At 42.7% G+C, this 18,301-nt stretch overlaps 1 protein-coding gene across 1 annotated transcript in view; it reads right to left on the reverse strand.

Annotated features, from left to right (window-relative positions):
* Nucleotides 1-18,301, reverse strand: part of RARB (retinoic acid receptor beta) — a 105,863-nt gene that overhangs the window by 66,002 nt on the left and 21,560 nt on the right. Inside the window, exon 2 of the mRNA XM_035128838.2 lies at nucleotides 6,815-6,963. Coding sequence (XP_034984729.2) covers nucleotides 6,815-6,963 — 149 coding nt within the window. The remainder of the gene's footprint in view (nucleotides 1-6,814; nucleotides 6,964-18,301) is intronic.

Consider the following 18,301-nt stretch of genomic DNA (forward strand, 5'->3'; position numbering starts at 1 on the left):
TCTTCACTGCCAGGGAAAGTAAGCTGTAAATGTACATCTGCCCCAACATGATTTAGATTCAGGGGGCAAAGGAGTCCATCTTTAATGATCAGAAGAAAAAAATAAATGTGGCTGCAAAGAATGTTGCTTTGCAAATCTTGAGCTCCTGGGCCCACATTTGATTTCTGAATGGTTTCTAGTATCTGTAGAACCTGATCATGAGACAAAATGTACAGATACAATCCTTCTTATTTAGGGAAGAAATTACATCATTTATTTTTTTTACTTTGTACCCACCCACCCCTGGAAAAAACCTCACCTCTCTGGAAAAATTCTTGCAGACACCCATGTTCTCCATCCTTGATTTAAACAAACAAGGGTTTCCTTAGGAAAGCTGGACTTTGTTTACAGATGTGTAAGAAAGAGCAAAATGAAATGACAGACCTCTGGTCAGTAAGTAATCATGAAGAAGAACTGAACAAGCGGGAACACAGGTAGCATTTAGAGGACTGGGTAAATTATAGGTGACATCAGGAGACCCATGTCATAAACTTCATTTTTCCCTTTTCTTTTCAAGGTATCATCAGCCTTGACATGGAAGAACTTTTCTCAAAGCATTGGCAAATTTTATCCATGAGACCTGTTTCTAGAAACAAGGAAGACGAAGTCAGGCCTGATGATTTTAAAGCACTACGATGATTTCTGGTGGTTCCCTCACTGCGAGAAGTGAGGTTACAGGGAACCAGGCAGAGGGCCTTCTCGGTAGTGGCGCCCACCCTGTGGAACGCCCTCCCATCAGATGTCAAGGAAATAGACAACTATTTGACTGCAGCCCTGTGTAGGGAAGTTTTTAATGTTTGATGTTTTATCGTGTTTTTAATATTTTGTTGGGAGCTACCCAGAGTGGCTGGAGAAACCCAGTCAGATGCGCGGGGTATAAACAAAACAAAACAAAACATCACAACACAACACCACTACTACTACAGCCTGCCACCATCTTTGAACTGCACCAAGAAATACAGCATTTTCTGCTTTGTAAACAGAAAACTTCAGCCTGAAACACGAGGCCAAATGCTGTCAAAGTAGGGTGAAAGCTATTCTTAAAGAGTGATATCAGGACATACAAGTCTAGCAACTGGAAATGTGCAATGATAAGGCAAAGAACAGAATATTATGATCATTCTATGCTGTACCCTTTCCTAATCTGTCAGGACTGCATATGGAAACTGATGGCTCTTCCCTACAAACGGAAAGCCTGAGGTCGTATTTCAAGCCAGGGAGAATGTCCTTGGAATATTTAGTAGTCCAATATGGAATTCAATTTTGTTGGCTTGGAAGGGAACTGTAGCCAGAGGCAAAATGACCGGTCTGTAGATATGACAAGGACATTGGGGTGGTATTCTAGTTCAGAATTTTGATTTTCTTTTCATAGTTTCCTGGCATGGATGAGGAATAGCTGATGGGACAGAATTTGGTTTAGAGTTCAAAACTTTAGACTTCCACGAAAGCATCTTCACAGATAAGGAAGACCTTCCCATCAGGTCCTGCCCCTATAGAGCAGTTGCCAGGACTGAAAGCCCTGCCCTTAGCTCTTTCTAAGACTCCTCCTCTCTTGGATGCTTTCTCAGCAGTCTCAAACTGTGTCTGCCCACCTCTGTTCTGCTCTCCAAATCTTGCATGTTCTTTGAGACCGGGGGGGGGGGGGGAGATTCTCACAGCAGGAGAGGGAGACCCCCCTGGATTCTTCAACAATCTCTTGATCCCCCTCCTCTGAACTGCTCCCTGTCACAGGTTCCTCCTGTTCATTAACCCCTGTTATCCTTTCAGCACCTCCTCCCAATCTTCTCCCTCTGACCTCTCCTCAATGACCCACCATCAATCCCCAAGCTCTGAGCCTTCCTCCACTGGGCTTTCCCATAGGGGTTCCCCAGCTAGCGCCTCCCACCACACCTCATTGCCCAGCCAGTCCCCGATAGTGACTGGTTGCAGCATGATCAGGTGACCCAACCAATCAGTCCTCTTTTAATTACTTTTATTTCCTATCATTTCCATATAGTATACACCAGGCATCCCCAAACTTCGGCCCTCCAGATGTTTTGGACTACAATTCCCATCTTCCCCGACCACTGGTCCTGTTAGCTAAGGATCATGGGAGTTGTAGGCCAAAACATCTGGAGGGCCGCAGTTTGGGGATGCCTGGTATACACGACTTACCCCAAAAGGGTACTTATTTGGCTGCGTAGAAAGGCAGCAAAGACAGACAGACATGTAAATTTGCACAGCCCTTTCACTCAGAATGCGGCAACATAGTTGCTTTTGACATCTCTCCTAGGTGAAGCTTTATTAACAAAATATTTAATTGGGGATTGTGCTTTTTTGTTTCAAGATTGACACTGATGTGGGAAACAACTGTGGATTGAATTTATGGGCGTTTTGTCCCCTAGCATCTACAAGAGACAGAGCGGCACCTCTGCTGTGCAAACAAATTTGCTGGCTCCCACTATAAAAATTTGAGCACCCTTTGTGCTTCCTGCCGTTTTCTTCCTCTTTTTTTGTCTTAAATTGCTCTAGGCAACTTTGCTACATACACAGCTTGTGCCAGAAATCCAGGCCGTGTGTTGCGACCAAAGGAATGTCGCCTTCTAACTGCTTAGAACAAGGGACAAGGCTCTAACGGACAGCTGAATCTGCCAGAGCATTGGTTGTTCCTATTCACCAGCACAATGCTGGCATTATTTGGAAAAGCAGACCCACTACACCCAAAGCCGCCACCCCCCTGCCCCAGTCTTTTGCAGGCTGCTACAATGAAGAGTAAAGTCAGTAGCAAAGAGTGGGGCTTTCAGGAAAAGCCTTACAACTGCTGAGACCAGCGTTTTAATCCCCCCCCCCCAACTGAAGGTCAAAAAGCGGACCAGAATAAAACAGCCTCTGGAACACGCCGTCTCTATCTAGAATATTAGCTTGACACAGAATCACAGAGTTGGAAAGGATCCTACAGGGCATCTATTCCAACCCCCTGCAATGCAGGAATCTCAACTGAAGCATCCATGAGACGGCCACCCAACCGCTGCCTAAAAACCACCAAGGAAGAAAAGTCCACCACCTCCAGCCGAGTCCACTCCACTGTCGAACAGCGCTTACCATCTGAAAGTTCTTCCTAATGTTTACTCAGAATCTCCTTAGCATATTAGAATCCTATATAATAAAGTGCAAGTGTCTCTGCATCCAGTCCCTGTGTCCGCACTACTGCACATGTGCCCCACGGACACAGGGATTGGATGCAGAGACTGGACACACACACGCTCTCCCCACCCCCCACCTACCGTTTTCCTGACGGCCGGACTGAGCGTTGGCGGGGGGGGGGGGGAGAGAGAGAGCGTGTGTGTGTCCAGCAAGGACAGGTCCCGGGGTTTGGAGAAGCGCTGCGCAAGTGCTTCTCTGAACCCCGGGATGTCTCCTTCCTGTCGGCGGCTGGGGGAGAGGAAGGAAGGAGGAGAAAGGGCTGCTTTCTCCTCCTTCATACCTGTCCTCCTGCCACCGACAGGAAGTACAGGTCCTGGGGTTCGGAGAAGCACTTGCGCAGCGCTTCTCCAAACCCCGGGACCTGTCCTTGCTGGACACACACACGCTCTCTCTCTCTCTCTCCAAACCCTGGGATGTTCTAGCGCCTGTTTACTCAACGGGCTGAATTACATTAGTATGGTACTATTCTTTCCAACACTAAATGGATATGCTTGTGCTTACATAATAGGAGCCACCCAGAATGGCTAGGGCAACCCAGTCGGATGGGCAGCATATAAGTTGTTGTTGTTGTTGTTGTTGTTGTTAGGCTTGTGCCAAGCCGGAGCACTTGGGTTGCATGCACCAGCACCCAGCTCATGAACGGTAGGGATTCATGAACCATGTTACATGCATATAGGGACGCAGGTGGTGCTGTGGTCTAAACCACTGAGCCTCTTGGGCCTGCTGATCAGAAGGTTGGTGGTTTGAATCCCCACAACAGGGTGAGCTCCCGTTGCTCCTGCCAACCTACCGGTAGCAGTTCGAAAGCACACCAGTGCAAGTAGATGAATAGGTGGCGGAAGCTAAACGGCGTTTCTGTGTGCTCTGGCTTCCATCATGGAGTCCCGTTGTGCCAGAAGCGGTTTAGTCCTGCTGGCCACATGACTCGGAAAGCTGTCTGTGGACAAACGCTGGCTCCCTCAACCTGAAAGCGAGATGAGTGCCACAACCCCATAGTCGCCTTTGACTGGACTTAATCGTCCAGGGGTCCTTTACCTTTAACCTTACTGGCTTATGTAAACAATGGACCTGAATGCAAAGGTCATAGCTCAGTGGTAGAGCATTTGCATCTGGGAGACCAGGGTTCAAATTCTGACTCAGGCATGAAGCTATTTGGGGAGCAATGACTTTGAGGAAGTAAATGTTCTTCAGTTTAATCTACCTCAGAGGGTCGTTGTTAGAATCCTGTGGGCCACCTTGAGATCTTTGGAGGAAAGGCAGGAAATAAACATAATAGGAAAAATAGCAAATAAACAGGGCCCACAAGAAAGCACAGTTCTGCTGATTCCCTAGGAATGAACATGAATCTGAAGTTTTCAAAAATCTACCATGCTCTTGGGAATCCTAACTTAAGACAGTTTTTAACCTTGAAGATGTACTAATAACCCACCAATTCACTTCTTCCCAATGATCTAATTTGGATATTTAAGCAATCTGGTGTCCAACATTTTCAATACATCCTGGTAAACTGCAGGCATATTAATGTCATGGATTGAAAAATAATACAATTCATTCCTAGCCATTATTCACACAGCCTCATTAACACCATATGGCGTTTTATTGCAGGTTTTAAAATATTCCATGCTCGGAAGAGCGAGTTGCACAAATTCAGATGAGAATAGGCTGTAGGGAACAGCTGAAGAAGAATTATTGCCGAGGAAGATGGGGTTAAGGAAGGCCAAAGGGGAAAGTGTTTGGTGGAGCAAAAGAAGGAAATTCTCAGTTCGGAGGGATTACTGCAAGACAAAGCGACTTATGACAAGATCTCAGGGCGAGGGGATGGGGGGAAATGATACAGAAGAGGTTGAGTTAATCAAGATGAGAGAAGACCAATTTGCTGACAAGTGCTTTTGCGAAGATCCTGAGCTATGGAGTATTTGGGTCATGATAAAGCGGAAGAAGCTGCTCATATCCTTATCTGAAGTCAATGAGAGTGTTTCAATTGACTTTGCCAGGCGTTGGACTAGCTCCTGAGAATGATTACAGGTGCATGTCAATGAAACAGCAAGGCTGCCAAGGAGGTAATAGAACTGCTTGCGTAAATCAAAACCAAGGAAGTGTCTCTGCATTTTCAGCTTTTAAGGGAGTTTACTTGACTGGAGATGGGATTACTACAGCTCACGGTCTGCAAAAGCATCACAGAAGCATAGGATTTTATAAAATTCAATTTGGAAGAAAGAGGCATGGGCAGGAATACACTAAAGTGCAGAGCAACCTCCAGGCTCCAAGAATTATCCATCTACATACAGTGTTGGCGAAGAAGGAACAAAACAAGAAATGGATGCAAATCATAGGCAGAAGAACACGAAGAATTATGCAAAATGGACATGCATCACGCAAGAGGTAAAAGGAATCTCTGCAAGGTTCAGTTGGTGCAGGCGATAAAGGATAAATATATGCTATTTTTTGATGTATGTTCCAGGCTGCTATCCGATGCCTATTTAGTTGGAAGTGAATTCTACTTAACTCAATGAAGCTTACAATGCATAGGATGGTACTGCTGGACACATCAGGTGTCATAAACTGATGAAAAATTGGTTGTTTCAGTCCAAATATATCTGTCTGTTTATCTATCTACCTAGATACCCACCCACACCCAAGTGATCTCTGTGAGATTACAACTACCCGTTGATCGAAGAGACAGTAAGATATTGACTTTTTAACCCAGCCCAACTGGGCATCAAGGACAACAGCAAATCAATGTCAACTTCAAAAGGTCCATGCACATTAATCACAGACAGACAGACACACCCATGCAATATATTCTAGCTAGTGTTTCTGATGCCATATAACACTCACAGCTGCTATATGGAATCATTGGCTAGAAGACCGGATCCTTACAGCACAATCCTATCCATGCCTACTCCCAAGGAAGTCCCATGGAGTTGAATGGGATTCATATAGGACTGAATCCAGTTTTCCTACAGACAACACTCAAAGATGAAAGTGTGGTATCCTTAATCAAGTTTGAAACCCAAAAAGGCAAACGTTGTTTCCTACGAAGGTTTAATGTTTAGCTTCCACTGTGATATGTGGCCTTAAGAACAAAATTTTACTTTAGCTGCGTCGAGCCACTGACTTTTGCCATTATTGCATCTAAGTGTTTCTTCTCCTGCTGGCACAACACTTGAAGTTGTGCTTTTATTGATGTGCCCTGTCAGGGTCTGTGCGTAGTGCAAATTATATAAACAACAACAACAGCAGCAACTGAAAGGAGCCTGAGAGTTTGCATAACGGCAACCCTGGGTCTGCAACAATTCAACACGGCTTCAACTAAGTGATCCATAATAAGCAGCGTGGAAGTACCAAGCCTTAAGGGACGATGGAAAAGTTGAACACAGACGAGAGCTAGTGTGAACTAAATGATAGGGGGAGAGAAGCCCTTTTGAAGTTTTGCTAACGATACAAAAGAAACAGAAGGGAGACAATGAAATAGCCCTCAGACAGGACAACAGAGGCCATGGATGGAAAAGACCACTTGGTCCAGGTTTCCCCCGCAACCTGTTCAACCCACTTTACCAGCAAAGTTTACCAGGGAGGCCTGGAGACTCACCTTACATCCCTCACAAGCACTGACGCCATAGTGATATCCAGAAGATTTGTCCTGACAAACGAAGCAGGGCTTGTAAACACGAGGAGGAGGAAGCGGGGAAGGCGGGCTGGGAACAAGTTCTTCAGAACTGGTGCTCTGAGTTTCAATTGCTACAAAGAAAAAGAGAGGAGGACGTTTTTAGTGCATTCAGATATTGGCTTTGCCAGATGCAACCAGCTGATCCACGCAACAGATCTCCCATTTCAAATGCAACTTTTTCTGGGAGTTGCAACATTTCAGACAGATAATTACATTCAAAACCATCTCTATTAATGTGCCCACTCTGTCCTTCCAGGAAGCATTAATGTGCAGAGCATAATAAATCCCCTGAGCTGCCTGTGGGGTGAGCTTCGCACACCTGCTTTGTAGAGTGTTGCGAAAACCAGCAAGTGCTTCATTCATTCAATTTATTTGCACCCCGTTTGTCCCTCCAGAAATAGGGCAAGGTGGCTAACAACATCATACAATAATTAATACAATCATTTCAAAAAGGCAATCAATGTGAACAAAATATCTGATTAAAAAATGCAACAGCCAAGCTGCAAATGAACTTTGAAATCAATACTGAAAGCACATTAATTCAATTAAAAATTCAGAATGCATAAACAATATCAGTAAACAAGGGGATAATAAAATGCAACCCACGTTTTAGTCAAAAACTTACACACTTTATGGTCTAGAGCTTTAATTGAGAAATTAACATGACAAATTAGAATACAAAAACAAAAACCCAGACATTAAAGACATCTTCCATGAAGAGTGCCTATGTATGTATGTATGTATGTATGTATGTATGTATGTATGTATGTATGTATCCACAAAAAGAATATGATTCAAATCTTTCTCCTACACAAAGTCTACTCTGGAAAGTCTTGGGCTAACCATTGCAGGGGCGGATTTGGGTGATCTTTCATAATATGGCATCCTATGCAAGCTCAACATTTTGCACCCCCAAACGGATCTTTTCAATTATGGATCTTCTCAATTTTGCACCCCCTCGGCTTGGCGCCCTGTGCAGGAAAACCTCCCTGCACAGCCCTAAATCCGTTGCTGCCAACAGTCTACATCAAGGAACATGACATAGACAATTCTTTCTATTTTTTCTGATAGGCTGGCAAAATTGGAAACTACATGTAAGCTCTGAAATGAAATTGATTATTATTGTTTTATAAGTTGTGCTTCTTTGTTTCTCAATTTGATCCTTTTACATGGTTTTGTATGTTTTGTGGTATTTTATGCGTTGTGATTTGCTGATACTTTTATGATCATAGATTGGTAATCCTTTATTGTGGTTAGAACTGTTTATTATTTGCTGGTGTTTAATTTTACTGTTTACTATTAGATTCTGATGGGCTGTTGAATGTTGCTTTGTTTTATACAAGTTGTTTATTTTAAAGTTACTGTGACTTTTATATTGGATCAGATTGTTACTATTAATGTTTGATGTTTTAGTGTCTTGGAAGCCGCCCAGAGTGGCTTGGGCAACCCAGCGATATAGGTGGGGTATAAATGAAATATATCATCATCATCATCATCGTTACTTGAAAATAAATTAATATATGTTATTTTAAGAACTCCAGCAGCAAACACACTAGAACAGGGGTGGGGAGCCTGTGGCCTTCTAGATGTTGTTGGATTCCAACACCCATCAGCCCCAACCAGCATGACCAGTGGTTAGGGATGATAGGAGAGCCACAGGTTCCCCATCTCTGGAGCAGATCACACGAACCTTTGGCTAAATAAGCCAAAGCTACCGTAGGCTAGAGCCAGCAGAAACCAAGAGAACTACGCACAACTAACAAATACAGTAATAGTGAAATATTAAGATCCCCAGAAACTCCAGTGGGTGCAGAATGCCACGGCAAGGCTCCTTACGGGGTCCCTGCCGCAGGACCACATTCATCCAGTGCTTTACCAGCTGCACTGGCTCCTGGTGGAGTACAGAATCAGATTTAAGGTGCTGGTTTTGACCTTTAAAGCCGTTTGCGGCTTAGGACCCTCGTACCTATGGGACCGCCTCTCCTGGTATGCCCTGCGGAGGACCTTAAGGTCCACAAGTAACAACATTTTGGAGGTCCCGAGCCATAAGATTGGTCTCAACTAGGGCCAGGGACTTTTCAGAACTGGCCCCAACTTGGTGGAACGCTCTCTCACAGGAGACCAGGGCCCTGCGGGATTGACATCTTTCCGCAGGGCCTGCAAGACGGAGCTGTTCCATCTGGCCTTTGGGCTGGACTCAGTCTGACCCCTATGTTTCCCTCCCTTATGGTTTTGATTTGGGCTACTTTAAAATGAGGCTGTATTTTTTAAAAAATTAAAATTTTAACCCGTATTTTAATTAATTGTTTTCTTTCTTTTATGTTTTATTATAATTTTACTGGTGTTAGCTGCCCTGAGCCCAGTTTTGGCTGGGGAGGGCGAGGTATAAATAAAATTATTATTATTATTATTATTATTATTATTATTATTATTATACCTTGTAACCCTGTCATGTAAAACCTGCCCACTCATCTCAGGTCAATACAGATAAAAGGGATGCACTTGTTTCATGCCAAATGAACAAACAGTAACAAATTTGCAACAATGCCGTTGGTATTATGAAAGAAGTGTATCTCTGATCCCATTAGCTAAAATGGTACCTCAGGTTAAAAACGGTTTCAGGTTAAGAACGGACCTCTGGAACGAATTAAGTTCGTAACCATAGGTTTTGAACGTAATCCGTTCTGGAAGACCGTTTGAGTTCCGAAACGTTCGAAAACCGAATAGAGTCACCTTGGTTTAAGTACGCCTCGGTTTGAGTACTTTCAGTTTAAGAACTCCACAGACCCGTCTGGAACGGATTAATCCACTTTCCCTTACTTTCAATGGGAAAGTTCGCTTCAGGTAAGTACGCTTCAGGTTAAGTACGGACTTCCAGAACCAATTACATTCATACTTCGGGTTAAGTACGCTTCAGGTTGAGTACTCCGCGGACCCGTCTGGAACAGATTAATCCACTTTCCATTACTTTCAATAGGAAAGTTCGCTTCAGTTAAGTACGCTTCAGGTTAAGTACAGACTTCCGGAACCAATTGTGTACTTAAACCGAGATCCCACTGTACTCAACAGCCGACAGCTAGGCCTCAGGATCTTGCACTCAGCAGAAGCCACATGGCATGTTTGACTTCCGAGGCGTGTTCGAAAACCGAAGCATTTACTTCCAGGTTTACGGCGTTCAAAAACCGAAATGTTCGTCAATGGAGACATTTGAAAACCAAGGTACTGTACTGTACTGTACTATATACTGTTTTTCTGGGCTGCACCACTTAAAATCACAGTGGAGAGTGGGAAGAGTTGCACATTTGAACAATCTTCTGAACACACAAAGAACACCTCCCAAACACAGAAAACGAAGAGTGAGAAGACTAGACTGGATTATTTAATCTTCTTTTCTATGAGCAGGAAAGGCACTGACTCATTTTATTCTGCACCCACCTACAACATGGCACTGTCTTTTAAGACAGAAATTGCCAAAGCGGTGCCTTCTAAACTCCCACCAGCTCCATCCGGCATAGTCAACCACCAGTGATTATGTGAGTTGTGGACCAAACCATATAGAATGCAGTATTTGGGCTACCCCTTGGTCTGGGAAGATATCACTGGTCCTCTTTCCTGTCCACCATGTCTGTGAAGACTGGGTCTTGGTCCTGCTTCCCGAAAACCAAAGAATATGTTCACAATTATGTAAAATGTTTTTCAGGATGGAAACATTAATGCACTCCATTCCTACAACATGATGCAAAGTGCCAACATCTGCACCAACCATAAAAAATGTGACAGAACACTTTATGACCATAGCTGTGAAGTTCTCCCTTTTTAAAGGGAAATTCCCTTATGCTCAATAGGCTTCCTCACGAGAAAAGTGAAAACTTGACAGCTATGTATATGACACTGCCAGTAATATTATAAGGGCACCATAAAACTATATACATATTTAGGATTTTGGTGCCTAAAATCCATAATTCTTTCAATTCCCTGTGGATATGCAATATATGTTCTTATTTTGCTGTTTCTTGGGGCATTTTGACACTAAAAGGTAGTGCTGAGGCTCTCTGAAGTTATTTTGCCAAAAGAGAATGATTTAAGTGTGGAAGACAAAATTCAACTTGCCTTCTAGCTGCTAGGTGTTTTATATTCGCATTAGAAACTGGATTAAGCATAAATAGATGTAAACCTTACGCGTAAAAAAAATACCCCAACCTTAGGCAAAATAGCTAGGTTTGTCTGATGATTCAGAGAAATGGCAAAGCTTTTTATGTAGCAAAAACACAAGAGCAAAACCTCTACAGAGGCTCAAGTATTGGTCTCATGGGACATTCCTCTATTGAAAAATAAATACCGATTTAGATTTGCAGTATATTATATTTGCCACGTTTCTTAAATTCTGTCTTTTCATTGACCCCACGTTTCATCATTGGCTGCTGTTGATTAGAATTCCAGAATGTCAGAGAGTTCTGTTTTTACAGCTAAAAACAAAAAAACCTTCAACAAACAGTACAACTGTACAACAGTTACCAAGTTCAGTCCGTAAGTACAAAGCGTCTCCATACTGAGGCACAGGTTGATGTTGGTGGGTACACCAGCATGAAACTAAGAAACGGAAACCAAATCTTTTTGAATTGGTCCCACTCTGATTTACCATCGGCCACTTTATGATGCTGTGTAAGATGCTCACACAGAGCAATATCTCATGCACTATTCAGCTAACCCCACCTTAGAAGGTTCCATTGTTGATTTCCAGCACCTAGAGATCTCAATCCTAGCTGTTGCCAGTAATAAGGAGATTCATTCTTCATGCACCAAAAGCAGATTGTTTCCCTAGTCTAAAGTCAATGTTTGGCAGGTCATGGATTATCTCCTTAATTGCCCAGTCACAAAAGAGCCATCAGTTTAGGACACCCCCACCACTTATGTAAGAAAATCCCTTTGCCAACACCCCCCCCTCCACCATGGAGATGAGGCGGACTTGTGGATTTGAAATCTCCTCTTGGGGGGTCTAGTGCCAACACAATAGACTTTTGAGCCCTGCTTCCGAAATCTTATCTGAGGTGGTTATAAATAGGGATTGAGGCCACAGCTTTTCCCAGGCATGGTAATCCATCTGAATTCCTAAATCCCCCCTTCCATATATCTTTGAGGCTCTAAGTCACACATGGACATATCAATAAGCAATTTGTAAATCTCAAGAAGCATGGATGTAGCTTGGGGGGGGGCAGAGGGGAAGCTGCCCCCTTAAATAAAAAAAAGTACATAGCAAACTGAGGTTTTGCTCCCCCCCAAAAGGTCTGCCCCCCTCCAACAAAAATCCTGGCTACACCCATGCTCAAAAGCAACCTCTTCAAGTGTTGGTTAGGACGAGTGCAGGGAGCCTAAAATAACGTCAGCAAGTGAAGTCCTTCCCCTTTGCCAGTTAATCTATTTGTGAAGAAATTAATTTGGAGGACCTGAAACTAGTTCAGATTGAGACCTCACTTTTTCCTTCGAAACACTTTCTGAAATGGGGTGCCCTGAGATTCTGAATAAGTCCCTGGATCACAGATCTTTAAATTGAAGGTACTTATTACTATGACAGAAATCCAAAGATTATCTAAGAGTGAGAGGAGTGAGAGGAGATATCCCCGGGACCAGAATAATGGCAATACTCTTTCCGCACTGACAGTGTAGCCCAGAGGAACAGGTTGCTTAATTTATGTAAGGCTTCTCAAATGGGACACAGAAACGTGTGTGCCAACCAGCCAGTTCAAAACAAACATGTACAGATCCAGCTTTTCGAATAGTTTCTAAAGAAAGGCAGAAGCGCAATTTTCTCAATGATCATTTTTGTTGCCATTTAGAATAGGCATACATTGCTATGGGAATCGATTGGTGCACAGTCTTGCTGCTTAAATCAATAATCTATTAGTCCTTTAAAATTAAAATTAGATTCATCAAATGCCCTTGAGAGGCCTCAAACAGTCTGCTCTCCTTATTCCAAGCATGCAGTTCCCAAACAGTCTAGGAGAGGATAAAATTCCTCAAAACATTCAGCTCTATCAGACTACAATGATATATATATATTTAGGCTTTGTGGTGGTTGGGATACATGGACATTGAAAACAACTGTGCTCCCTGTTTTTTAAGGTCCCAGTGCAAACAATAAGACCAACATCCACCACCTACAGTGGTCAAACTGCTGACCATGTGTAAACAAAATTCAGGCTGATGCTAACCAACCTACTGGAATTTGGGTTACCAGTATTCAATATATCAAGACAGCTTTGCAGATGCACAATTCAGAGCCAACTACATACATGCAGAAAAAGCTACCACTGAGCTCTCTGGCAAAACAGTCTTCAAGCTTGATAAATCTGGGTAAATGTCTACCTAAAAGCTCTAAAACAGTAATCCAAGTATTGGTTTTACACCGGAAATAATTAACTGCTACTGAGTTCTATCCGTCGCAACGAAGTATTTATACAACCAGAAATTTTCAGCTGCCAATAGAAATCCACATCACTTATCTCCAGAGTTATTGAACCAGAGGGGCCTGGAATATTCCTGGCTCTGCAATGGATTTCTTATGAATGGACTACAAATACTGCTTTGCAGCCTGACCTCACAGGAAGGGCTGCAACGATCTAGGTGTATTGCTCAGTGAAGTAACCCAGCTTTCTCTATGGTGTCAACATCTAAGCAGATGTTGAGTATGAGCCCATTCCTATCAAGCAGAAAGAAATAGGGAATGGTGCGCAAGATGGGGCTCTGAGCAGTCAAGTGAGCAAATGGGAGCAGGATGTGGCAAGTAATTGTTACGTTTTAGGGTTCTCTCTCTCTCATAACTTTGGACGATAATTCTTAGAGGCACGCAGCAGTTTGCAAGTGGACTACCATCTTCTGCTTCCCCATTCAGTGGCATTCAACAACAGGATCTGACACCCTTAGTCAGGGGTCCCCAAACTAAGGCCCGGGGGCCGGATGCGGCCCAATCACCTTCTCAATCTGGCCCATGGATGGTCCAGGAATCAGCGTGTTTTTACATGAGTAGAATGTGTCATTTTCTTTAAAATGCATCTCTGGGTTATTTGTGGGGCCTGCCTGCCTGGTGTTTTTACATGAGTAGAATGTGTGCTTTTATTTAAAATGCATCTCTGAGTTATTTGCAGGGCATAGGAATTTGTTCATTTTTTTCCTCCAAAATATAGTCCAGCCCCACAAAGGTCTGATGGACAGTGGACTGGCTCCCTGCTAAAAAAGTTTGCTGACCCCTACCCTTAGTGGACAGTGTCAGTTCATTCATTCATTGCATTTACACCCCACCTTTTTCCTCCGAGGAGCTCAAGGAGTACATGATCCCCCCTTCAATTAATTCCACAACAACCTTGTGAGGTTAGGGGTCCGCAAACGTTTTCAGCAGGGGGGCGGTCCATTGACCCTCAGACCATGTGGTGGGCCGGACTATATTTTGAAAAAAAATGAACGAATTCCTATGCCCCACAAATAACCCAGAGATGCATTTTAAATAAAAGGACACATGGTATAATGCAGGGGTAGGCAACCTAAGGCCTGTGGGCCGGATGCGGCCCAATCGCCTTCTCAATCCGGCCCACAGACGGTCCGGGAATCAGCTTGATTTTACATTAGTAGAATGTGTCCTTTGATTTGAAATGTGCCTCTAGGTTAGCCTGCTGCCTTCCAGAGCAAGTGCTTTAGTAAGAGTCAATGGCTAGCCCATTCAATTTCTATACATGGAATGGAGGGAGGCGGTCCTCTTGTCTCCCTCAGGCGGCAAAAGGTCTTTGATGAGCATCCCAGTACACCCATGTGCAGTAAAGGAGGACCAGGAGGCTGGTTTCCCTATAGAGTCTAACTCATTTGACAGGTTGCCAATCCAGTTCCCTGCCTGCAAAATGGGAAATGATATACAATGAATTGAAAAGGATGTTCAAAAGAACTTTTATTCAAAAAAAAACCAGAAGCTTTTCTTTTGGGAATTATAGGGACAGAACTACCTAAATTGTACTGAATTTTTTTATGTATGTTACTACAGCAGCAAGAATGCTACTTGCCCCAAAGTGGAAAGAAGCAGAAGTCCCAGGAAAGGAAGAATGGATACAAAAACTTATGGAATATGCAGAAATGGCGAAACTTACCAAAAGAAAAAGAAATCAAGTTAACAATTTTTTTTATAAAAGAATGGAATGGTTTATTGAACATTTATAGATAAATTGCAAACAGATAAAAACTTTAGCAGGATTATTGTAATAACCTGCAGTTTCAAAAGAGTATAGATTTAAAGTAGATAATTAAATGAATTTGGATATGCAGAAGGTAAAAAATAAATAAATTTAAGGAACCACAGAAAGGGGGGAAGGAAGTCAAATTTTGAAATGTTAAATTGATTGTAAAACTAATAAAATGTATAAACTTGAAAAGTATAAATATATATTTTTAAAAGGAGGCTGGTTACCCTATAGAGTCTAACTCATGGGTAGGCAAACTAAGGGCAGGGGGGCTGGATCCGGCCCAATTGCCTTCTAAATCCGGCCCATGGACGGTCCAGGAATTAGTGTGTTTTTACATGAGTAGAATGTGTCCTTTTATTTAAAATGCATCTCTGGGTTATTTGTGGGGCATAGGTATTTGTTCATTTCCTCCCCCCAAAAAATATATATAGTCCGTCCCCCCACAAGGTCTGAGGGAGAGTGGACCGGCCCGCTGCTGAAAAAGTTTAATGACCCCTGCTCTAACTCATTTGACAAGTTGCCACTCCAGTTCCCTGCCTGTAAAATGGGAACCGTGACCTTCCTACTTCACAACATTTCTCCGAAGGAAAAAAGAAATAAAGATGATTAAAGCATTTTGCACGGTAAAAAATATTTGATAAGTATCTAAACGCGTTGCAACACTGGTTCAAATGAATTCAATTACTAACACATCATAAAACCAGGTCCTACTTGAAGGGTAAGAGGCTTAAATCCAAAAGAACGGTGCTTTGTACAGAAACAAAGTACAAGTCTGAACAGAGCAGAAAGAAAAAAGAAGAAGCCAGTTGTAAGTGTGTGCCACAGATGAAGCAAGGTTGCCAAACAACATCCAGCTAAAGAAATAATACAATTCTAGAAATAGATTTCCTCAAAATGAGTAAATTAAGTTTATGTTGCTGCTGTACTCTACAACCTTAGCTCACCAAGAGGCACCTGAGACCCACTTAAGAATTCCTTAAACAATAGCTTTTAAGTCACAAGTCTTCACATTTGATTGTTTTTATAAAGTTTAGCTAAAGCTGTAGATAAGATCTTTAAGTAAGTGAAGTGTGCTTTACAAGAGCTAATTTACTGTTAGTGAAACCATGTTGACAGATAGAAGGGTTTTAATGTTGTGGCTGATTAAAAACAGGGCAAGCATTTATGAAATCTCTCTCTCTCTCTCAATATATATATATATATCTCAACAAACGTAGATTATTAAATGCTGGGTATTAATGTGGTCTCTTCAGACAGCTGAGCCTTAAAAGAATAAGAAGTTGTAAAGCAAATGGCATTTCCTGGATAGCCCCAAGGGAAGTTGGAACATTGAGCTGTGAGTCCCTGGTGGGATGGAGCAATTTCAGCTAATTAGGGTGAATGGCAAAGTGTTGCATTTGGTCAAAACATTCTGTTAACCCTCATTTTTACTGGCACCAAATAAAGAGTCAGTCTGGATCTGGGTATGTGGTGTGCGCGGACACAAATTCACTCCAGAAGTGCAAAGCACACGGCTCACATACATTCGACAGAAAGTCAAAGGAAACGCCAAAGTTCAACTAGAGTACAAGTAATTAGAACCAGATTCTTTGCAGCTTGTATGTGTGCTTCATTGTAGAAGTTATTTATAAGCTCCAAACAGAAGGGGAAAAAACCCCAATATCATTTAATTTTCATGTCTAGTCTGGAGCAAAAAAGAAAGAAATCTGTTTTAATAATCTTCCAGGAGGAGAAGAAATGTCTATGCATTGGAAACACAGCACTTACTTATTTCACTGCACTTTTTTTTTTAATGTACATTTCAAAACTATAATATAAATGCCGGTTCCAAAGCAACATATGATTTCCCCCTTCTGCGGCTTCAAAAATAAAGTGTTTTGCACATTTTTGCAAACTTCACGCTGCTGTTCTGGAGTGAAGGTGACATGCAACCACTTAAGCGGGGTGAATAGAGGAGAAACAAAACATTAGCACAGAGAATTGCCAGCCTTGACTTGGTAACCTGGCCATGACCCTGGACGGGGTGTGTGTTTGACCCGGTCATAGAAGGGCTCTGGCTGAGTCCTGTTGCCGGTTTATGGTGACTCCCTGCTATTCTTGCCACCCACCTACAACAGGTGCAGATCGCAGCCAGCAGTGACAACAAAACAAAGGACGTGACAGGTAAAGGCTTTGATTTCTTTTCTCTTTTTTGGAAAGATTTCTTCTTCAACAAAAAATACTGGAAGAACGAATTCTAGAGCCGGAAGATCTCTCTATCCATCCTTAGCATCTCAGCATAAAGTATTTGCAAATGTGCAAGAACTATACAGCCGTACCTTGGTTGTCGAGCTTAAACCGTTCCGGGAGTCTGATCGACTCCCGAAACTGTTCGAAAACCAAGGTGCAGCTTCCGATTGGCTGCAGGAGCTTCCTGCACTCAATCAGAAGCCGTGGAAGCCACATCGGGCATTTGGCTTCTAAAAAACTTTGACAAACTGTAACACTCACTTCCAGGTTTGCGGCGTTCGGGAGCCAAAATGTCTGAGTACCAAGGCATTTGACAACCAAGGTATGACTGTACAAGGCTTACAGAAGGCATTTTGCAGCATGGCATGACCCAATATATGCACCCCAAAAGCCTTGCAACGGTGTAGACTGAATTCCAACTCTCATCAGCCCCAGTCAGCATAGCCAAGGGTCAGGGATGATGTGAGTTGTAGTATCTGAAGGGCCATAGTTTCTACCATCCCTGGTGTAGCTTTTGCACAGTCACGACGCTTGGAGACCAGGGTGAACTATCAAAGAGAAAACAGTTAGCATTTTGGATGTAACTTCTTAATTCATATTGGCTCCTTAATTAATACTACCCTCCCATCCCAATTTAAAGTTATGAGAGCTCTGAATTGCTAAGCAGAAGAGTATCTGTGATGGGAATTAGACCACGGCTGGCGAATAAAACTCAGCATGTTGGAAGGACACACCCCTTTGTTATCTCCCATTTTTCAGCTGTAATAGGTTCATGCTTTTTAGCTATTACACTCATCTTTGTCTCTAAAGCTATTATTCTGTGAAACATATCATTTTAATTTTGGCTCATAATTTTCTGAGGATCGATTTAAGCTGCAGTTTGGTTCGTCCAGACAGGTTAGTGTGTGTGTGTGGTTTTTTTTTTAAAAGATCAGAATCAGCTAATTGCTCTATACTA

The sequence above is a fragment of the Zootoca vivipara genome, chromosome 12, assembly GCF_963506605.1.
Source record: "Zootoca vivipara chromosome 12, rZooViv1.1, whole genome shotgun sequence".
NCBI lineage: Eukaryota > Metazoa > Chordata > Lepidosauria > Squamata > Lacertidae > Zootoca > Zootoca vivipara.